At 29.4% G+C, this 25,282-nt stretch overlaps 1 protein-coding gene across 4 annotated transcripts in view; it reads right to left on the bottom strand.

Moving 5' to 3' along the window:
- PIP4K (phosphatidylinositol 5-phosphate 4-kinase) overlaps positions 1-25,282 on the bottom strand; it is a 101,641-nt gene that overhangs the window by 56,627 nt on the left and 19,732 nt on the right. For 2 of the 4 annotated variants that reach the window (XM_075382049.1, XM_075382051.1), the window contains one exon: positions 3,134-3,259. The exons of the other annotated variants lie outside the window; for them this stretch is intronic. In XM_075382049.1, coding sequence (XP_075238164.1) covers positions 3,134-3,259 — 126 coding nt within the window. The remainder of the gene's footprint in view (positions 1-3,133; positions 3,260-25,282) is intronic. 4 annotated transcript variants of the gene reach the window in all.

The raw sequence follows: 25,282 nt of genomic DNA, 5'->3' as shown, positions 1-25,282 counted from the left end.
TATTGTGGTGAAAAAACACTTTCTCTTTAGCCATACATGGACATCTAGTTTGAATAGCACCCTTCAACTGGTTCAATAGTGAAGTGTAATACTCTCTACTGATGGTCCTGCATTTTTGGTAATGAGCACTGTACCAAGAGAATCCCAAAAAAAAACACAGCCATGACTTTTCTGGCAGATGAAATCATTTTCACTTTCTTTGGTGCACTTTTACTTGCTCCCACCCACTGTTTGGTCTCTGGCATGTGTGGTCAATCCATGCTTCATGTATTGTTGATGTTATAAAAAATCAAAGAAACTCAGCAGAATCACATTTAAATGAGTCTAAACATCCTTGAAAGTGTTCAGTTGAATACATTTTTGGTTGACTGTTAATAAATGTGGCCCCCCACAAGCAACATATTCTATTGAGATGTTTACAATGTCTGGAAGCTATCTTCAGTCGGTGTACATTTAACACCGCATTGTGGATTTTTATGATGATTCCATCAGTCATAACAGTTTTTGGGGTCCTGAGTTTTCATCATCTTGAAAAGATGTATAACTAGATTTAAATTCAGCAGCCCACTGTCTTTTTACTGTCAAAAACAAAGGAGAAAAATCCTTTGAATTGGAATCTAACTCTTTTTATTTATCAGTCATTAAACCTTTAAAACAAAGGTAACTTTATAATATCTCAAACTCCAATTTTATCCATTTTCAGAAAATGACAAAAATTATTTGCTTTAATCAATCACCAAAAACGATAAACACATGCATCTGAAATATTACAGCACAGACTCCAGAGGATCATACTTAAAATATCATAGTCATACTTTTCCAGTCTTTGTTAGGCTGAGAAGTTTTCGAATGATCCTGGTACTTTCATGCTACATTGCTACATAATACTTCATTTACCTTCAAAAAAGATTACCATTATGCTTCTGATACAAGTTTTAATAAAATCAAAAAGAACAATCTTTCAACTTGAAAAAAAAAATTGTTTAATCTACTAATAAAAATGCAATTGAAAAATTCCATTTTGCATACAACATTACTGTTTTGATAAGTTTTTAAACATTACTAACTAATTAAATACATCTTAAACGTTCTCTATCTTCATTTAACAAGCACACATATGTTATGATAACATGTACATGAACCACATGACCTCACAAATCAAATTACTTTTATTTTACAATGGCTATTTAATTATGAAATATTTTAATCACTAATATTTCATATAATTATTATTTATAAATAATTATTAACTCAACCATAACAGATTCATTTTTTAATTTTCATTATTTTTAAATCTTGTTCTACTCTGATCAAGGGCCACTGTTTTCTTTGATTCTTCAGTATCAATGTTGGAGCAATTATTTTTTTTACCTGTGGAGTAGCACACTTAATCATTACTGATGTGACAGAGTCATATAATTGAGGTGGTTACAACATTGACAGACCGAGTTTTTACGTATTTATAAAAATTTCCTAAAAATATTTTACATAAATCTATTAGAAAAATGTTTTTTTCTACAGTATATTTTATATGTACAAGATTTTTTTAACATTTAGATACTTGATATTCAGTTTTTAAATAATTAAAGTTTTAAATCAAGTGTACCGACAAAACAGTTTATATGCAATCCACATTTATTATAAAATATGTACATTACTATTTCAAAATTTGCATAACTTTAATTAAAGTTGCAAATACCTTCATAAAAATAATTATAATACGGCTTAAAAGTAAACGTTCTTATAAAATCTTTTTTAAATTTTATAACATTTACAACTATTCAATTTTTTTACTGGAAAAAAACAATAAATTTTTGTAATTCAAAATGTAGGAATTTCATGGAAATCTTTACAGAGAAAACAAAATTAAATTATTGTATTCAGATCATTTTTCACAATGTTGTATTATTTTATATTTTAAAAAAAGAAGCACTGGGTAATTTTAAATATATTACAATAAAATTTAGAAGAACCACAAGGAATTAAAAAATTCCTTGTGGGTCTTAATACTGAAAATGTTATGAGAAGAGCATAAACATTTTACTGGTTTCTATGAAAAATTTTTTTATGAATTAATTTTTCTATAGATTAATACGTAAAATGCCTCTTGCATCAATGTTTATAAATGTAAAAACTCATTCGATTTTATATACAAAATGGTTATATTACACACACTGTCTTAATTTTCAAGGATTCAGTATATCTTCAGGGCAGAATCATTAACACAAAAAACACATAGTTTAAATTTTAGACAAACTGCTCAGAGAAGATATCAAATAAATAATTGTAACAAATGATAAACAATGGAAAAAAATTAAAGAAAAAACCAAATGTTAAACTACAATATTAAAAAAATAAAACAAGAAGGGGGAAACTCTTAAATAGTAAAAAACAATAACATTTATTTTCTCCTTCCAAATGTTTCTTTTTTATAGAAAATATAAGATTGAAGATGACTATTATTGTCACAAACATGTACATTAATCAATCGAGAGCATTTTTTATTATTTTAAATTGAAAAAATATATAAATAAATAAATAAAAAAAATAACTAAAATTGTAAGGTAAAAATATTCTCAGACTTTATTTCTGGTACGGATAAATTATACACTCTATGGAATGCCTGAAAAAGTTAACGGATTTCTTCATCAGTGTTTTTTCCCTATCTCTCTGACGATGAAAACTAATGCTAACTAAGCTTTTGAAAACAGAAAAAAAAGGTAGAGTATAATAAACTGGCAACACCTATATCGCATTAAGTATTTATGTAGCACAACTTCTGATGATGCAAGATGCATTTTTCTGAGTTATTTGCTTTTAAAGAAGTTCTTTTTATTCACTAAGAACAATTAAAACAAACTATAAATAACAAAATAATAAAAGAAATCAAACAATATCACTTAAGTTATTCATACATAACTTTTGCAAGCAAAATTTATATTAGTTGTACAATTTTAATAAGGCAATGGAAAAATATGTCTTCAAGACATGTAACAGGTACTTACTCATGGGTTCAAGGAATCAAAAGAACAAATTCACTCAGAACAGTTAATAAAAAAAATTGCAATAATTAAAAAAAAAAACAAAACAAAACTATGAGGGTCACTCTGGTGGCTCTATGAGTAGCACTGACCTCCTCTTTGGGTAAGATCTATAATTCTTATAAACTTTTTTCAAGGGCATAGTAGATGATCGTTGAAGTGGTGATCCTTGTTCATGTCTATTACTTTTCACAACGTAGCTTTCATTTTCGGAAAATCTAGATGGAATTCATTCACCGTTCACAGCATTTGTAAAAGACAGTTAAAATTATTTATAAAAAATGATGATTACTAACATGATTTTAAAAGCGAATGCTAAAAACAACTGACTAAGTGTTATGCAAAAGTTATTTAAGCAAGCATGCAGATATATATAAAAGTTAACTGCATATATGTAAATGAAAAAAATTTTCATTATATAATTAATCTTTATTCTTTTACTCCAGAATAAAAATTACTGTATGATGATAATAATATTACTTTACTGACAACAGTTAAATACTTTCCTTCTTGCCTTTCTTAAAATGTTGTCATTTCAATTAACTAATTTATATCATATTTACGCCAAAATGGTTTTTAATAAATTCCAGTAAGATTTTTAATAAAACAAATCTATAGCAAATAAAATGTATTTTAGACCAGTAAATACAACATGCATTAAAATTATGTTTTTATTAGCTGCAACAAATTAGAATGTCATTAAATTTTAAGTGAAGTATTATTATCAACATGTAACTAATCCTCTGAATTGTTAACACATAATGAAAATTGCTTGCATATTAAAAGACAGCTCATTAATGTTATTACGCCATCAACAGATTGTTTAATATATTAACAGATCGTTTTTTTTTTTATAATCCACATTCAGCAATTAAACTTTCTTGTTCATCATCGCAGTGATGTTTTTTGCAATCAATACACACCACAATAATGATGATGCGACTAATGTTTATTAAACAACACTTTTGTGATGTTAAAAGCTTCACGTTTGCATACACTAATCTTATGTTGTATTATATCAATAACACCTTACACACACCTGTGCAACTACCTACCCAACACTGAATAACATTTACAATCGACTGGAAATAGTGTCTAACTGTGGGTTCAATCACTAAAATGTGATCGCTATTATCAATCATTATAGCAATCCTACAAAAAAGAATGGGTCTCCATAAGGACTGTTTTTGGCCTCAAAGTGGTTGGCAAATGGAAATAGTCATATAAACACAACAAACAGCTAATTCTATCTTTGAAAGTTAGTTCTACAATTTTTTTTTATAAATAACCTTCATATTTTATAAAGATTAATGAGCATTTAATGTGGTAAAATAGGGCATTTTGCAATTTCTGCCTGAAAAGCTCTATTTCTGATATTTCATCCATTGATTTAAATATGAGTACAATGAAGGAATACTTCCTTCTTAAATATGTATTATAACATGGTATGAGAAATAACATATATCAAAATCAAAGTGCTACTGCCCCACAATGCTATTGAAAATAAAGCTTCAATTATAATGAATAATATTAAGCACTGTGTTATGAACGTTAAATATATACTGTTCAAAACTTCAATTACTGTCACAAATACATTGTCAGATTTTTTCATTCTAGGTTATGTTCTACAAGTTTTAATAGTAATTTTAATCTCATGATTTATATTTTTTTATATGAAAAATCTGGGTATTTTCAGTTTTTCCTTCAAGTTAACTAATTTTTGATGATTCCCTGTAATTTTTTTATCATATTATTGTTAGTTAAAATATGAAATGCAAATAAACGATCATATATGTAAGAATGAAAATGTTGCTCTTCTGCATTTTAATAAGCACAAAACGTTATCATAAACATACTAAACATAACTAGTATTATACATCGTGATGTGAAATTTCATATTTACTTGAAAATAACTTCTTCCTAGATATTCAAGTTAAATTCTACGTAAGTCAAAAAGTAATCTTCATAATATAATATTAAGAGAACAGAATACTCTTAACATTATTGTGTTCTGTCATTCATTTATTCAGTTGAATGTAATTATGCCATTCGAAGTTTGCTGTTGTTCCTTCACATTTAAACAATGGCTTCCTGACTGATGATGTTATTAAAAAAAAACAAGAAAGTGGATCTAAAAACAATGTAGATAATGAATAAAAAAAAGCTTAGTAAAAGAATTACAAAAAAATAGTTCAATAAAAGAATTTTTGATATTACATCTTTGTCAGAAAATGAATACTACGAATTAGCAGTTATTATCATGAATGATTTTGAAACTTTTTTCAAATTAAAGAAAACAGTTATAGGAAAATGCAATCACGCAGTTACTAAAGCACTTACATCAGAATCTGTTCCATCATAGCTAGGTTTCGGACATATAAGTCAAGAAAACTATAAATAAACATGCATGAGATATGGCTAAAACACTTTTTATGAATGGCAGCAATGATGTAGTGATTATTATCGCTAATGAAACATAAATTTACATTGAAAAAGTAATTCTCCATTGAGTGGAGAACTCACAGCATGCATAAAATAGACTGGTAGTTTCTGTTACAATATCTGCTACAATATCTGTTAATTCTGCTGTAATATCTGAATGTTTATCTTTTAGAAATTATCTTAATTCAGATGAAATTTTAATAGTTGATCAAGGTTTCAGACAGTTTAGAGCTACTTGAAAATTTAGAAGTAATTGCAAAACACTCCTTTTTCTTACAAAATAAAAATTTGCATACCTATGAAAAAAAAACGAATGAATCAAAACTTCCATTAGGTAGATCATTGAAAAGAAACAGTAAATAGCTTAATAAAAAGATGGAAAACCTTAGGACAGGTGATACCAAATCCACAAATACCTTCATTGGTGATTTTTCTGCGAATTGTTTCCACCAAATGTAATGGCACCCTGAATGAAAAAGATGAAAAACTTCTAAAAGAATACTCAATTTAGTCAAACAACCCAATTCAAAAAAATTATATGAATTTCAAAATTGAACAAAACAACGAGTAGTTTAGCAGAAAATGCAAATAAAGACTTTGAAAGATTTTCCTGGTTTAACCTTTAAGGAATTGCAAAACTTGACTCTCGGTATGTATCAAATAAAAGCTAACTCCTATACTGAAAAACAGTTTAATAAATCAGTGCTATACAGCTGCAAATCCACAAGGAACAAAACAATATTATCAGTGTTCATGTAAAATCATAACACACATCCTGAAAAATATATAGTGCTTAGATTCAGTGCAACGCCTATTATTCACCACCGATTATTCCATGGTAGTGACAGTGTTAAGTTGGTGCACAAGTAGGTTGTTGTGCACATTGCTGTAATTCAGTGGTATTTGAGATATCAATGACTCACAAGGTCAACTAAAACAATTGTATTTTGGATATAGCTGCTTTACAATGGTCAGATAGCAATCACAACAATCTTCTTATTTATCTACTTTTCTCCATTTTGAAATGTTAAATATTGTTTAAAAATATTTTACTAGTATTCATCTCACATTACTATTGGAATATTTTCTTACTGTGTATATATTCAAGTGATTCATTTGTTTTCTTTTGTATTACAATCCTAATCAATGCCTATAAAAATAATAACTTCAAACTCAGTAGGGAACAAAACCTGCCTTATGTTAGACCCATCCTTTCAGTAGACTGTTTTAACTTTTTTTCATATAAGATTATATTCTCACGAGCATATGGTCCAAGTAAAAATAATCCTGCAGTTAACCATTTTACCTTATGTAACAGGCTGTCAATATAAGTTCAATCTTTTCATTTAACACAAAATATTATATATTCAAACAACTTCTTTTATGAGAAATAACACATATAAAGGACACATGAGGTAATGAGGTATGCAGTGTGCAGTCTGGCCCAAGACCCTCAGAAAAACTGTTTGTTACACAGTAATATGTGTGACATATCTTATAAAAGACAACAAAGTATACTTATCACTTTCCACAATTGCATTTTCAATAAAAAGCTTAAAAAAAATTTACGTAAAAAATTAAAGCAATTTCTAAACTGATATATTTTATATTGAATATTAAAAAAACAGTGTAAATTTGCATAAAAATAATTAAACGTGAATAAAACTACACATTCAAAATGCTTGAAAAAATTATAATGTGTATACAATATTAATAGTTACATTGAATCGTAGTATTATTTTTTTTAATACTATTTATAATGTTTACCTTATGATTTCTATTTTCAGTTCACTTGAATATCACATATAATCTGCATTATAAAGTTAAGAAATGAGTAACAAATACATAACAGCATAAGCTATAAGAAGCTGTAAAACATCATCATTATACACCTGTTTTCCTGAGGTAAAATTATTATTGAAAAGAGATTTCTCTTTAATTTCAATATAATTCTTGAGATACAATGTACATTGTATCTCAAGTTGTGTACATTTTATAACACAAGTTAAAAAATTTATGAAATGATAATCTAATAATCAAAATGGAGGAAAATCTAACATACCCTGGTGAAATTACGATATTCAGAATGGAATACACTAATACTCCATTATAAAGTTTACTTTCAGTAGAATCTACCAATCATTAACAATTATCATTTCTTTAAAAACTTACAGAAAATTATTTTAACTTTTTCATTCACGTATTGTCTCACAGCCTGTGATGAAACACAACAAAATGATAGCCAACAATGATAGGCTGCCAATATTAAAGCAAAGCTAATCATTTAACACAAATTACAAAATTATATACTCAAATTCAAATCTGAGCAAGAGAAAAGAGACTGTCATTTTAATTTTAACTTAAGTCCAGCAGCATCTGTGATGCTGTAGATAGTTAGTATAACTACCTGTTTATAGTTAATATAACTATAGATAGTTATACTAACATCTGACTGGTGACAACAATAATCATACCCAATCAGCCAGTTTGAAGTTTTTTTCATTATCTCTTTAACCTTTGATTTTTTTTATATGATTGTTATTATAAATAACAACTTTAGGCATAGAAGATAAAAGAACTATCCTTTTTTTTTTGTTACAGAGTAATTGAAAAATCACTCAAAAGGAACAAAAACTATATTAGTTTTTTTTTAATGGTATAAAAAAGGTTATAAAATACACATCATTAAACAAAATATAGGCAATAAAATATTAATGATTACCAAAATTTACATTACAAGCAGTTATGGCAGACAAAGTCAGAGAAAACACTAAAATTTAGAAAATATATGAAAAGAAATTTAACATAAAAATATGACCGATTTCTGAAAACTGCTATTAATGGTTTGGAATATTTACATCTACCAAACAAGAAATGGCATCATTATTAAGTAATAATAATTTCACGAACTAACCTCAATGAAGTTTCAACCTATCAGCCACAACACATTCCCTTTAAGAAGTGAATGATGAAATGAAGTTCCCTTAGGCCAAAATGGCATTTTTCTTAAAAAAAAACCTTATATCTTTTCAAAAATATATTTTATAAAAGTTCAGAAACCACAGACTGAATAATTCATTTTCAAAATGACAATATGAACTAAACAATGATAACATTTTAAGTAAATAAATAATATACAATTATCATGCAAGTATAACACAGCTGTCTCTTTCATAAAAAATTTAGTGCAATCAGTGTTGCTATAAGCATAGCACAATACTACACAATGTGTCAAACGTAATATCGTCAATCTTTGCATCATCTAATAATCTGAGCCAGAAAATTAAGAATGAAGATCCTCTAAAGTGCAGATCCTCTGCAAGTGCAGATGCTCTATATTCACAAAAATTCATATCTCATAAACCTGAAAGTCTACAAACTACAGTTAAGGGGCAGAGATGTTATATTTTATTTTATACATTTTAATTCATACCCAAATCTTAATTCCTTACAACCAGTCTAATGAAGTCATCCAGAACATGGTGGAAGTACACATAACCTCTATTTTTTATCTAATTATCACAATCATTAGCAAATAGTTTGCTTCTGAACACATAATAACTGGGTATCTAGTTGGCCTAATAGACTTCCAAAGAGCTAGCTAGGCTGTGTAGAGCACTAGATAATAGCATGGAAGACACTGTGATAGTGTATTGGAACCAGTAATCCTCTATGGGACAGAAACCTCAATATAACAAATAGAGGACTCCAAAAAAAAAAATTCAAAAAAATTCACTGTTAGTGATATCTATATAATTAGATGATATCTAAGCAAAAAGACTTACACTAACTAATCTAATGTGTACTGTAGTGTAAGGTATTAAATTTGTTCCAGTAGGTGGAGCTGGCAATTTATGCCGCACACACATGGGTGGTTGTTGGTGGAACGAGCCAGTTATATTAGCCAATGCAACAGAAGACAATCAAGTAGCAACAATGGCTTAGGTTCGCTTATCAGTTGTTGAAGACAAGACCGTACTGAAGTGGTACTGGAAGTACAAGAACATTCACGAGGTACAATGGCAGCAGCAGAGAGAGTTTGGAACAAGAAAAGATCCAGCCGACCCCGAACAGCTACAAGTCCAGCATCCATTGCTGCAGTGTTGCAACATTTCACCTGATCACCACAAAAATTAGCACACAAAAGTAGGGTGAGCTGGTCAATTATAAGATGCGTTCTGAAGAGTGCAAAGTGACATGCAATGAAAGAGGATGATCCAAATCCAAGGATGGAGTACTGTGAATGGTTTCAGCACATGGTTGGTAAGGGTGAAGAATTTGCAGGGAAGTTTGTGTAGATTGATGAGGCACAATTCAAACTTAACGGTACTGTGAACCACCACAATTGTGTCTACTGGGGTCCTGAAAATCCTCACTCATGTGGACAGGACAGTGAATCTTGCTGTGGTGTGGTGTGGCCTACTGCATCAGAGCCTGGTTTGATTGGTTCCATCTTCTTCAAGGATACCGTAACTGGTGAATCATATCTTGATATGCTTCAGACAAGGATTTTGCCTGCCATCCAAAACCTGTATGGTGATGAACTTTTTTACATGCAACAAAATGGAGCCCTGCCTCACTACCATCGAGATGTCAGGTTGCACCTTGATAAATCTCTACCCGGACAGTAGGTGGGTTGAAGAGGTGCTGTTGAGTACCCACTTTGGTCTTCTGATTTGACACCTCTGGGGGATTGTCAAAAATGACATGTATTGACAAAAATCAGCAACAATCAATAAACTACATGAAAAGATCATAGAGTCATGTGCTACCATTACGCCAGATACACTAACAGCTGTAGATTTGTGTAGTCCAGTGCCATGAACATTGTATAGAAGCTGCTGGTGGTCATTTCAAACACATACCATAACCCTTTCTCAGGGCCAAAAATTCCCACGTCAACTCAAATTTGTCACGAGATATAGACTAGCAAACAGTGAGTATATTTTTTTGGACCCTTTGTAGAACCACTTTTAAAAACTGAAAGGAAAATTTTAAAAATGAAAAACAGATACAGAATGAAGTGAAATACAGAAATTCACAAAATTAAAGGGTAAAAAATATAAACCTTCTTAAGATTTAGAAACTACAATCTAAAAGAGAAGATTAACTTTTGTGGGATACACGATTCGAATGGATTTAGATAGATTGAAAAAAAAAATTTGATAAATTTTGGAAATATAAAACTCTGCCCTTGTACATACATCAAGCATACGTAGATCTAAATAAAGCAGATGTAGAAATAAAAGATTGTAAAGATAGGGAAAAATTTGGAGAAGATCCTTAGAATTAAGGTTCTTGTGAATGCAATAGAAAGAATAGCAATAGAAATGCCATAGAATAGAAAGAACATGTGCTGGACAGAAGAATGAAAAACACAGCATAGTAAAAGAATGAAAGAAATCTTGAGGAGAAAGAGGGAAAATCAGAACAGAAGTAATTAAAATGATATCTGCATGGTCCTTTGCGGGCCTGTTCAAAATAAAAAATAATAATATGAGAAAAACATCTAAAGTTTTTTTAAACAAATATTTGTTCAGTCAATAAAAAAAACATTTTTTTTTTAATTTAAACTTATAATTTTACAATTTCTGTTTATAATAATTTAATTTGAGGTAGGTTTTTTTATATACTCCAGTTATTATTTGATTGTTTTTATTTATTTTAATATTTACATCTAAATATTCTATTTTCCTATTTTCTTCTATTCATATCTAAATTTTAATGTTTCATGAAAGGAATCAATTTATTTAAAATTTTATCAATTTATTTCATGTTCGTTATTTATACTTGGTTCATATATAACTAAAAGATCATCTAGATATCTGACCCACAATAAAATTCTGTATACATGATTTATACCATAGACAATTTTACTTTCAAATTCTTGTATATAAGTTTCTGACATTACTGCAGATAAGGGAAAACCCATAGGTAACGTGCTTTCTTGTGTATAACATGTGACATTAAATTCAAAATAATTTTGTTTACAAATATTTCTAATTATAGTTATAATATTTATAAGTTTTTGGACTTCACCTGTATTTATTAACTTTTTTTTAATTAAGAAAATTGTATAATAAAGGGAATACTGGGGTATATGTTAGTTATATTGAAGCTTATCATTTTTGTTTTATAAAACAACTAGCTTGGAAAATAATTTAGAAATAATTGAAAAAGTAAATATTGACATGGAAGTAATAATAAAAAGTTAGAAATGTTAGAAAGATTTTATATATGTAAAAATATAAACGTAAATTCAGCCTCATAAATCTGCAGACATTATTTGATGGGGACATTCCTATAAACATTATTTAAGTTGGTAATAAATTGATAAGGAATTTTAAATAAATTAGATAATCAGCACAGTACAGTATTAACACACATAGATAGCATGGTGAAGGAAATTTTTAAATTATAACGGTTTAAATTTTTTTTTTAATTACTTTTTTTTATTGACCGAACAAATATTTGTTTAAAAAAATTTTAACGTATCATGTTATCTTAGTGTAGATGTAAAAAGTAAAATTCAGAAAAAAAAAACATTACTGTTGATGGGCTTATGCCCAAAAGTGCTTTAATGTGGAAAAAAGTAAGGTAAGAATGTTCTTTAATTCTGTACTTTGTGGAGTAGCTAAAAAGTTTATATTATATAATTATATTATATAATATATACATATACAGTGTGTCTATAAAATAATATTGGGGTTTTAAATGGTTATACCTTCAGAACAAAACTTTGTAGAGATGAACTGATGTTAAATGAAAGAGAACACTCCAAGTTTACGTGTGCAAAAGCAAGCACATGCATGTTGTTTCCAGTTCATGCAAGCAGCACATATGTGTTAGGCATCATGTTTGGAGCTCAGAGGAAGGTTCAATGTGTGTTGTGGCTAACCATGTATGAGTCAATTACACATATTAGATGCGAATACCATCATATGTACAATAAAAACTCCCGCAAGAAAATAACATTCAGTGATGGAACAAATAACTGAAAGAAACAGGCAACCTACTGAAGCAAACACATCCAGGTTCGCCATTAGTGACTGATGAAATAATTGAAGCAGTGTGAACAAGTTTCTTGCGTAGCCTGAACAAATCCATGCAGAAGTGTTCTAGACAGTTGGACATTCCTAAAACTACTGCACACAATTTGTTAAAAAGACAGTTACATTTCACTTTGTATAAAATTCAGGGGTTACAGCAACTTTATCCACAGGACAAAGAGAAACAATTTGAATTTGATTTTGCTGTACACATTCTGGATAGGTTAGAGCAGGATGATGAGTTTTTAAACAAGTTCATCTTCAGTGATGAAGCAACATTTCATTTTTGGAGACAAGTACATCAGCATAATGTTCATATATGGGGTACTGAACCACCAATGCCATTATTGAGCATCAACACAACATTGAAAAAGTGAATGTGTGGTGCACTATTGGACGAGACAGTTATTGGCCCCTTCTTTTTTGCTGAAAAAAACAATAACAGGAATATCTCCCTGGAGATGTTAGAAGGATAGCAGCGCCCCAAATACTAGAGAATTACATTTTCCAGTTACACAGAACTCCTCCACATTTTGCCACAATTGTGCAGGATTTTCTTAACAAAACATTTCTCAGTGGTGGGTCAAATGAGAAGGTTGGAATTGCCTGACCCCCCCCCCCCAAGTCTTCAGACCTTACTCTCATGGATTTTTATTTTTGGGGTTATATAAAAATACAAGTTTATTCCATTCAAGTTTGAAATCTGGACCATTTAAAGGAAAGGAACATTGAAGCTCTTTCTTCTATCACACTAGATGTTCTCTGCCATGTATGGCAAGAGACAAAATGACTGTATGGCAAACGGAGCACACATCAAAATCTACTGGGCAGGTAAGAAACTTAAGAGTATTTCTCTTTCATTTAACATATAGTTCATCTCTCTACAATGCTTTGTTCCGAATCGATAACAATTTAATTTAAAACCCCACTATTTTTTTTATTATTTTACAGACACACTGCATGTATGTGTGTATGTGTGTATATATATATATATATCTTAGCAAAATCAATTCTTTTGTTATTGTATTTGTCCATTTTTTTTTTATACACACTGTATATTCCACTTCATAATGGTTTAATAAAAATGACATATTTATTTTGTTAAAAAATATATCCAAAAAGTAAATATAGGTTAAACATCTTTGCAACAGTGCTGTGGTCATCTATGCTGCAAACTGTTATAATTTTTTTTAAACACATGATGGCAAAACTAGCTGAATCACCCCCAGATAAGTGAAGTGTATGCTTAAAACACCATGTTGGAGTGATGAGAAAATAGATCACCCAGTTCAAGGAAGGTATAATCCATCCACAGCTATCTGTCAATCCATAATAATCCATAGCTATCTGTCAGTAGTGATGATTTGTTGTGTGGAGTCACCTCAAAACTTCATGAAAACAGATGGTTCATCATTCTGTAATTTTCATTGCCTTTGATAAGATTACAAAAACCATTCTCTTTGTAATTATGTCAATCACTTGAACTGCCAAAATTTCTACTCACACTAAAGAAGCTTTATAAGCATCAAAAAATCTAACAGTGGTTCAATCCTTCTGTTATATCAAAGGGGGAAGTCATATTGTCACTACAAGTTAGCTATCGGCAAATCACTATTGGCAAGAGATGAGTATTTCTTGATGCCAGAATTTCAACATGGAGAAACAGTACATCACACTGAAAGGGGATAAATTTAAGCAGACAATGCCCATCCACAATGTCAGATGCAATGTTTTTATTTTGGATAGACAAATTCTGCTTGTTAAATTCCTATGACAAGGTATCATGATAACTACAACCTTAAAGTACAAAGGAAGCCTACATCAATAATGTTTAGTATCACGTACATCACATACTGTTTACATGTCACATACTGTTCATGTATCACATACTGTTTAGTTGAAGTACTGGGTCGATTCAACAATAATCCTTATCTTAAGGATTATTGTCTTAAGGATAATAAACATTATCTGCTTTTTTAGCCCAACTTAGCACAAAGTGATTTTCATTAATTTTGAACCTGAAAAAGTTCCTTTCCAGACAGCAGTTTAACCATGAAGATGACACCACGAAAGTAATGCAAAACTGCTCATTTTAGAGACATCATTCTCGGACGAGCACATAAATTCTAACATACCATTACAACTAACATCTATAAAGATGGAAGCTATGTAAAACAGATAAGGCTGATAAATGAAATAAGAGATGAAAAAAATTATTTATGTTTTTATAGTTTAATGGAACTTTGTAATTTATTATTAAATAATGGCAAGGTCTTCACTATTCATACCTTTACATATTTCAACTAAATTTATTCACAATTAAACTTTTCCACTTATCTGTTCTTAAAAAGGAAATGCAGATTGCACTGCATAGATATATACATATAAAGTATAACAAAATAGATATAATAGGCCAAAATTAGGTACATACAGGCAGCATTAAAGTTGGCATACCATCAACTGGGCTAAGATAATTCGAATTGTTTTAGCCGGTCATAATAAAGTTTTTTTTTCAATCTTTTTCTAAGACCAAAAAATCATATGGTTACTACAAACTGGATTATTCCTAAAATCATTATGTATGATAAAGGTTCACTTATAATAAAATTAATCTCCTACAAACAGAAAACACAAAAAAAGAACTGTAAAGAAAACCTATTGAAAACAACAACCATATAAACTGAAGGAGACAAAATGCCACATGGTCCATTCATTGACATAATTGGATAAACTAAAATGTCTTTTGTATCAGGAGAAAAGGTCTGTTTCTTTGCGAATTACAGTTTATGCAAAAAACTGTCGAGGTGTGTTCAAAAAGTAGCGAGAATTTTGAAATTTCATGGGTTGTATTTATCCAATTCTTGGGATTTTTTCGTTGTTGTATTGGTAAACATGTCTGAAAATTATCTGTACATGTTTAGCCATATTGGATGTTTAGATCACCGAATCACAATCAGAGAAGTCGCTGATGATGTTGGGATATCAATTGCTCATGCCATGAAATTTTTTTGGATGTTTTGGGTATGAAACATGTGACAGCAAAATTTGTTCCAAAATTGTTGAATTTCAAACAAAAACAGCAGCTAATGGAAGTTGCTCAGGAGTTGTTAAATGAAGTCAGGAGTTGTTAAATGAAATCATAATGCAGAACTACTGAAACATGTCATAACAGGTGATGAAACATGGGTTTACAGATATGATGTTAAAACTAAGACTCAATTGTCCCAGTGGAGGCATTCTGGATCACCAAAACTGAAAAAAAGCTCGACAAGGTACAGTCGAATGTGAATGTTATGCTCACCATATTCTTCGATCTTAATGGCATAATGCATCATGAGTTCTTGCCATAAGGTCAAACGATCAATAAGGAGTATTACCTACAAGTTCAACGCCATTTGCATTAAGCAATCTGAAAAAAACACCTGTTTTGCCATTTGTGGCAAAACAATGGCCTTTTGCACCATGATAATGCGCCTGCTTTATCATGGCAGGCGCATTCAAATTGACGAATTGCTTATTCGTCAATTTTTAACCAAAAACAACATTGTAATGATACCCACCATATTCACCAGACATGGCCCAGTGTGACTTTTTTCAATTCCCAAAAATAAAGAGAATCTTAAACGGCCATCGTTTTACAAGCATAGATGAGATTGAAAGCAAATAGCTGAAAGAGCTAAACACTATTCCAAAGATTGAGTTCCAGAAGTGTTTGGGGGTTGGAAAAAGCACTGGCATAAGTGTATAATATCTAATGGGGGTCTATTTTCAAGTAGATAACATTAATGTATACAAATAAATAAATTTTTTTCAAAAAACAAACATTCTAATGATTTTTTGAACACACCTCGTATACAAATCTCAAAGTAAAAAATACCTTTAAAAAAACTCACTACTTGTACTCACAGTACTATTTTACTACAACATGTACTCATCTATTAAGGAAAATCATTTAATTAATTCCTTATATTTTTAATATCTGAATAACATTTTCCTTAACAAAAAACTAAATAAGGTCAAACTAATTCTAATAATAAGTGTTCATTGCTTCTAGGCTACTTATAAAACAAAATCATTTCTTCATAAAATATCTAAATTTTTTTTTAAATATGTTGTTTAATTAGATAGGCCAGAACCCCAATCTGAATTTGCAACTTTAAATTTCCCAGACTTCTTATTAACATTTTTACTGAAATATACTCAAAGACAGATGCAGGCTTATCTCTGAATTTTCAAAACCTTCAAGTCCTTCCCACAAAATAATCAAATTCCACCTAATCAGAAACTTTACACCCCTAATGTTACAATATTACTGTATTTATTCATATAAACCCTGCAATATTTTTCATGATTTCCTATTCAAAATTTTGGGATGCAGGTCTTATTGAATATCTTATCCTGATCCTATCCAAAAATTAAAATGATTGAATGATTATTCCTACATGAGCAATGTATTATATCTGATTATTATTTTACAAGCTAGTGTTGTATATGACTTTGACTATGAAGTGTTACACAAACACAGTTACAACACTTTAACAAAAAAAAAAGAATTTTATTATACCATTCACCCCTGCCATTAGAGGAAGAATACAAGGGTTAATACTATTGTAGCTCTATTACTAGTTCTTTATTCTGTAACAAAATACACAGGATGATATTAATCTCTGGACATACTGTACATCCCAGTTTTTAGTTTTATTCATTTGATGTAAATTCACGCTTTACATTTAACTTTTAGTACTCAGTGATTTCAAATTTGTAAATCTGTCACATCTCAGTCATGTTCCTTTTGTTTTTTTTTTAAAATAACTTTTGATTAAAAGTTATATTTTCAAACCAAAAAAAAATTTGTTCATTGCCAAAAAATTAAAGTTGTGCCAAAGGCCAAAATTACTGGTAACCAAATAGCCAGTAAAAAATATGACATCAATGAGTCATATTTTTTACTGGCAAAAGAAAAAGGATTTATTGCTTGGTGCTTCTAAAAAAAGATGATCATTTTGTGAACCAAAATCTAGAAAATTCCCCGATCAGAGCAAGAACTATTTTATTTATTAAAGAAAAAAGGAAACGTGCAGTTTCTATAGAGTTGTGAAAAAAGGGCAAAACAAATAACTTTAGCAGGTAATATTGAGATTTTACAGCAGGCAGATATTGGTTTCAAAAATGTATGTGAAGATCTAGCTTGATTATACGAAGACGGACCACTGTTTGTCAAAGATTTCCAGATTTGGCACAAAGAAACATAATAGAATTTCAGCAATAAGTAGTGCTCAAAAAATTTAATTTTTAACTATCACAAATGGGTAACACTAATCAAATACCTGTATACTTTGAAATGCCACGAAATTCAACTATAAGTTTGACTGATGAAAGAAGTGTTGCTATTCGAACTGTTGGTTGTGAAAAATAAAAGTGTACAGTTATACTTGTCATTTTAGCAGACGGATCAAAACTTCCACTCTTTGCTATTAACAAGTGAAAGACTTCACCTAAAGAAAATCTTCCAAAGGGGATGATTGTTCAATTTAATGAAACTGGATGGATGGATACTCATCTAATCAATGAATGGTTGAAACTGCAGTGGTTTTGTAAACCCAAAATCTTGCAAAAGGTAAAATCTAAGCTTGTCCTTAGCAGCTTTTGGGGACATTTAACTGAAAACGTAAGTTCATTATCAAAAAATAATTCTGTATTAGTAATTATTCCAGAAGGATTTACTTCTATCCTTCAACCTTTAGATATGCATATTAATAAGCCTTTTTAAGACAGATTGAGAGAATTCTATTCTTCTTGGTTGGCAAACAATGATCATTCATTTACATTCACTGGAAAAATTAAAGACCATCTCTCTCCTTGTTCTGTAAATGGATATTGATTGCATGGGAAAATATATCTTCAGAGCTAGTGATTAAAAACTTTAAAAAGTGTTAAATTTCAAACAATATGGATGGGACAGAAAATGATACCCTCTGGGAAAACAAAATAGACAAAGACTGATTCTGGATCTGAATATGAATATAAAAGTGAAAAATAACATGACCAACTGAGAAGCTTAGCAGTTGTAAATATCTACTTATTCGTCTATAATAACATTAATAAATAAATCTGTGAAAATGAAAGTTGTTTATTTTTTACTAATATCAAATCTTCCATTTATTGAAGTATACAGGTGAAAATGAGAATATATTCTAAAGTTTTTTTTTCTTTCTCATTAATCTTAAAAAAGAGTTTGCAGGTCTTAGCAATGGCAAGGCTTACGTGGATAAGTACAATATATACAAACTTGGAAATCCTATAACAATCATCAAAAACGTTCACCTTTACTACCTATATAAATCCAATAAATTTGCATATATTAAAATGGCAGAAGCAAATTCCCAACTATGTAAAACTATTATAATAATGCACTGAAACACAATGATGCTAAATTAGTACTAAGGACAAAACAGAGCCAGAACAACCATTAAGTAAAGAGATAGGCCAAATTATACATACAGAACAGTAACCTTTTTATGAAAAATCTTTCCTAACATTTTCTAATTTCAATATAACAAAGCATATTATCTTCTTAATATCAATTATAATTAAAAGATTACAATAATGAACTTATAAGAATGAAAATGCTATTTTAAATCAAGTAGCTATATAAATGTACACGCACAAATTTATCCATCTATGTTCTATAAGCAAGAAATAAATATATGCTGCATATTTCAATTGCACAAATTATTATTAATTATGTGTCTAATTTGTAAATCTGACACAGGATTAACTATCTCACATTAAAAAGTTTATAATTGTCTGAAATGTTTTCATTTAGGCAACAAATAATGATCAAAATTTCATTTGACTACTCTAACAAAACGAACTGAAAATGTAATCCCCCACAACTTCTAGCATCTTTAGTTTTAATGAGCATTCTTTACAATCTTAAGAGTAGAATAATATTACAAATTTTGAATTGAATAATGAATAGCTGCCTAGTTCTGCATGATTGTCAACAAGTCTCTGAATAATTCCATTTTTTATAATAAACAAATCAAAACACTGAAAACGATTAATAATTGCTTGTAACTGACAGTTAAGTAACTGCTCATGAAAGCTGAACAAACAGATTATGTTGTTTAAAATAAAATAACACCTGTTTAAAATGTCTACTGTACAGCCAAAAGTGAAATATTAACAATCAGCAGTGCAATCAAGACTATGTGACCTAAATTATAAAACTTATGGCAGAAGTTCCAAAATGCAACAAAATAATTCACATCAAAAATGATATTTAAAAAATAATATAATGACACAACAAATGTTATATTTTAACAATTAAAACTGAAAAATGTATGTATATAAATCTGAAACTATGAATACATTGAACTCGATAAAACATATTTTCCCAAGATAGATGAATAAAATAGACAAAAATTGTTTAAATGCATAAAAAAAGGCAAATATTTATCAATTTTGCAAAAACTAATAATGCAGTAAGTAAACAAATCACTAAATACAAATAAAAACATATACATTTTAATTAGTGATTTAACACTATATTAAACTATACAGCCTAAATAATTTTCCTCAGTTAAGCAGTACCACATTAATTGGAACTTGAATACATCGCTATATAGTATTACTTAAATCATATTAGAATTCTATTCAGTTTAGTTCAGTGAATATTGTAAGATCAAAATTAACAATTCAATACAGGATAGTTCCAATCAAAAAAGTTGAACTATTCTAATAACAATAGTATTCAAACATATTAATAGTGGCTTTATCAAACCGGTAATTTCTAGACACTTAAACAAATTTGAATAGTCATAAATTCTCTGATCTTACATACAGGGTTTTGAAAATTGAAAAATATCTACAGCTTAGTTTAAAAATAATATCAAATCACTCATGAATCTTATCTGAAGCCACTAAAAGTCAAATAAACAGCTTGAACTTCTATTTTAAGTAAGTGCCCTCCCAGGCACCTTTCTATAACCTTTCATTTTATTTCTGAAATATCTTAAAAATTTCTTACTTAAGTAATTTCAGTTATACTTTATTCTTTTCTGGTCTTTCGTCACCATACAAATCAAGTTACAGTCACTAAACATGAAATTTGAAAATCTAATCTTCTGTCATGCAAGGTTTGCAGAAGTAAAAGTATATGTTATCTACACAAAAATTTTGGAAACACATCTAAATTGTAAACTGCTAAAATGGAATAATATTAAATAGGCTGAAGATAGATTTAAACATATACACCTGCTTTTTAATGTTTAAAATTGAGACATTTTAATTGTTTAAAATGGTAGTTGAGACTAAGCAATTGTTACAATGAAACAGAAAAAATATTATAAATATAGGAATCCAAGTGACAACTGGAGCTCTACTTAAGAGGAAAATGACAGTTCTGGGGAACAGAAATAGCTCCGGTAAGTGAGAGGGTAGAGAAAGTGAAAAAAATAATCAAGAATAAACTTCATATATATATAGTAAGAAAAAATATAATGGAGGTGATGTCCATAACCACCTGTCACCACCAATCCTCTGCCATTTCCAGTAAATAACTAGGGTATAGAATAATACTTGGTTATCAACCTTACAGTTTTCTAGTTTTTTCAGCTTTGTTTTTTCTGATTAACTTATTACAGGATTTGTAGAGGAAACAAATGAACAAACAGAAATAGAAAATGTTTAAGTCTGCTGCCTTTAAAAAACAAAACTATACGGAATATATAATATAGATGGACATAATAGTCCAAGATATAAAGGCATTTTTTGGAATTACTTTGGGCCTAAACCCTAAACTGATCTTAAGTGTTTGCCCTCCTGGAAAATTGAATTTACAAACAATCTTCTTATTTTTTATATAAACACACTCCTTTAGATTCTCTAAGCTTTACCTTATAATTTATCAATCACACAGCTTGCTCCACCAGTGCAAAGCAGAGAAAGATAAATTAGAAATGTATTGCTGTACAATGCTTAAAAGTTTCAAAGAATATTAACAAAGGAAGCAGCAGGTTAAAGCACCACTGTATTCAAGAGAAAAATTCTAATCAAAATGAATATTCCTTAAAAGATTACCAAATGGAAAATCAGGGTGTATATTTTAGCAAATTCTTACAGTAGTTATGTGTGATATGGTGCTTACTACGAAAGCCAGACTTCAAAACATCTTGTAAGGCCAGATTCATCTTTCAGACCCAGGCAATTTTATGTTCTTTAGAAGGTATTCATAAAAATAAGGAATATATATAAATAAATACTATTTTTGCACTGTAAAACTGTTCTTACACTAATCTCCTAAAAGCAGTTTTGAAGAAAACTATGTGCCATCAAGCATAAATTTTACCAATAAATGCAAAGGAACCAAATGCTGACTACTGTGCTCAACAGACCATTTATTATAAATTTAAACTAATTTATTTTCATAAACTCTTCATCTCTTTCTGATTCCTTGTGATGTTCAAACTGTTTTATGGAATGTGGTTAATATAAATTCTGTCTATTCGTATTACATATATATACATACATACATAAAACACACACATACACACACACACACACCCTCAAAGTAAGATAATTTATTTAACAACTAAGATTATTTTGATAAATTTGTTAATATTTTAAAAATTTAGGGAAGCTTAAAAAAGGCTTGCAGGGACAGTCAAAACATAGGAGGAAAAGGGAGACAGTCAAAGATGAACTGGGAAGTATACAGCAAAGAGAAATTCCATTCTGCTCAAATTTCCTGCCAGAAAACAAAAAACTGCTCTACCTGATATGACAGAACTGTCATATCAGATAAAGATTATAGATATAAAATCTTAGGGCAATACGCAAAATCTTATCAGATATATAATTTTAGGGCAATAAGAAGAAAGTTTTTTGCCACTAGATTTTTGAGAAGCCTGCCCTACCTTTAGAAGCATGCTTCATAAAATATCACACTTGAAAAAATTATATAAACTAAAATTAAACAGACTTAAAAAAATTTCAACACTACCACAATTTTACATTTTCTATTACATACTAGCCAAAAGCATTTGTTTAAGTAGTCTTTATTTTTACATTACAAACTCTCTGGTATATAAATATGAATTATTATCAGAGAAACAAATAGTTTAAAAAATAATTCGTAGGAAAGGGTCAAGTAAGTGTTGTACTAAGTCAGCCATCTGTGTAAATTAGTTAGAAATAAATGCTTCAATTTTTTTTAAATTACTCCAAAATTTTCTTTTACTGCATTATTCTTTACTTATTTATTATGAAGAAATCAAACACTGAGTTTGTTTATTATTATATTTTCTGTCCTCAATTTGTTACTTTTATAAATTAGTAAACAATATATTACAAATATGCACATCATACTATGTTTTATTATTTTATCCAATTAAATGTTTTAAAAATGGATTGTGAAGGAGTGATTTCTAAAAGAGATAAATCATAAATAAAGAATAATTGATATGGACACAAAACTAAAAATGGTTTATCACAGTGAAATTAATATTTACATGAACAACAATTAAGGTGTCTTAACAACAGTGTCAAAAAGAATCAAAAGGATGTAAAATACAATTTAATGCAATCTTCTGCAATCTTAGGTTATTCAGAAAGATACTTTTATAAAAATTAAAAATGTTTAATAACATGATGCAAAATCCTAATTTTAAAAAACATACCAAGTATTTTAATATATATCACATACCATGATTTTATAAATTTGCCAAATTATGAATGAAAATTTGTTTTTATGTTTTAAAAAGCTATTATCTTGCAATTTTCATAGGAATATACTTTGTAATAAATTACATGTAACTGTACATTAAATAATTCATCATGGGACAAAATACAACCACCTTACATTAGGGCAAATCACTACTAAAGAGGCATCATCATACTTCTCATTCATCGTTCACTGGAGTGGAAAGAAAATACTATCCGCAATGCAATTTTGTAAACAAACTCAAGAGGAAAAACTAATGACTTTTAAAGAGTAAATGAAATGAAACACAGCACCACCACCTCCTGATCACATTGAACAACTGATATTTTCAGTCATAAACAAAAAACATAATAACAGTACAGTGAAACTTCTTTTAACAGACACTTCCCAATAATGGACTCCACTGAATACCAGACACTTTCAGATTCGCCGGTAGTGGTATTAATGAGTAAAGTAATTCTTAATAACTGATCTTCTAAATAACGTAAGCAGACAATGAATTTATCTATAAAAACTGTTCACTCAGTTTTGAAAAACAAACAGCAGGAATAAAGATTGTAATTTCCCTTATTTTACACTCAGTGTGACTATTTTGTTATCTGTTGTGAACTGCATCACTTTACACCTAGACATTGATGTTATGATTCCAATCAATTCAACATCCAGTGTAATTCGTCATCAGTTGCTGTGCAAATGTATACTGTACATTGAACAAGTGTAATACTTTTGTTCTGATATAGTACTATATTTTTTCTTGTAGTATATTTTCTGTACGTATGTTTATTATATGTTCCATTTTGTATTTTTTATAAATACCACTACAACCATCGTTACCACAACTTAAAATATCTCAAAATTGTAAAAGCTTCACATTAAAAGAACAAGTAGCAGTTATAAAAAATATATACAAAAAAGAAAAACTCAGATACGCAAAATCTTGAAAAGAAAACTTGATATTCTAGTCATCGAATGAAAATTACAATCAGTTAGCAAATATTTATTTTCTGAAACGCCAGGCCTAGAGGTTGACAATTTGATTTACGAGTGGTTTTGCAGAGCTCATGCTAATAATTACAATTTCTGGAACTTTGATGTACAAGAAAGCCCTAGAAATTGCTAAATAACTCAGTTACGATGAGTTTAAAGCATCAGGGGGTTGGTTATATAAATTCCAAATTAGACATAACATTTCATATAAAAATGTTTCTGGTGATCCTGGTACTGTAGATGAGGATTTAGTGTCCAAATGGAAAGAAAAGTTAAATAAAATATGCAGAGTTATAATGAAAGAAAAATTTTTAATTGGGACTGGTCTTTTTTCTGGGCTTTGCTCAGTAAAACAATGTGTTTGAAAGAGGGAAAATGTACAAGGGGAAGATACCAAAAGGAGGACTGACTGTTATGTTGGCTCTGAATACATTAGATGAATTGGTAAAACAGTAAAGTTATGATGTTTAAGTGATGTGAACATAGGCTGATTGTTAATTTTAGATTATAGAATAAAAAGCCAAAATAGGAATCATACTATTCTTAGACAATGTACAATCCCACCCTAACCTTAGCTTAGGAAATGTAAAATTGATATTTTTCCCCAAAAAACTCATTCAGAACTTTATAATTCAGTTCAAAAAAAGTGTGTTATGGTACTTACGTATTGTCAACAATGAGAGTTACAGACGTAGATGAGCTTTCTAAAGGCATTAGTGTGTTGGATGCAGTTTTATGGATTCATATGGATGTAAAGCAGGTTACTACTATGGCTGAGAAATTGTTTCATAAAAACCATTATTTAATCTCCACAAACTAACTTCAATTCCGACATTGAAAATCTTACTGAACCAAATGAAAATTCTGTGGAACAAGGGTGAATTACAAAAACTTATTGAACCACTTTGAAACTACAAAAAGTACCCTAACATTGATGATGCAGTCAACACAGTGGAAGTATCGATATCCGTGATCTTGTTGCTGCCTTAGATTTGACTACTTCCAAAACAAACAATGACTCTGATGATGATGATAAT

The sequence above is a fragment of the Lycorma delicatula genome, chromosome 1 (genome assembly GCF_047948215.1).
Source record: "Lycorma delicatula isolate Av1 chromosome 1, ASM4794821v1, whole genome shotgun sequence".
In the NCBI taxonomy this organism is placed as follows: Eukaryota; Metazoa; Arthropoda; class Insecta; order Hemiptera; family Fulgoridae; genus Lycorma; species Lycorma delicatula.
The sequence above is the reverse complement of the archived record's forward strand: the minus strand, read 5'-3'. Positions and strand labels throughout refer to the sequence as shown.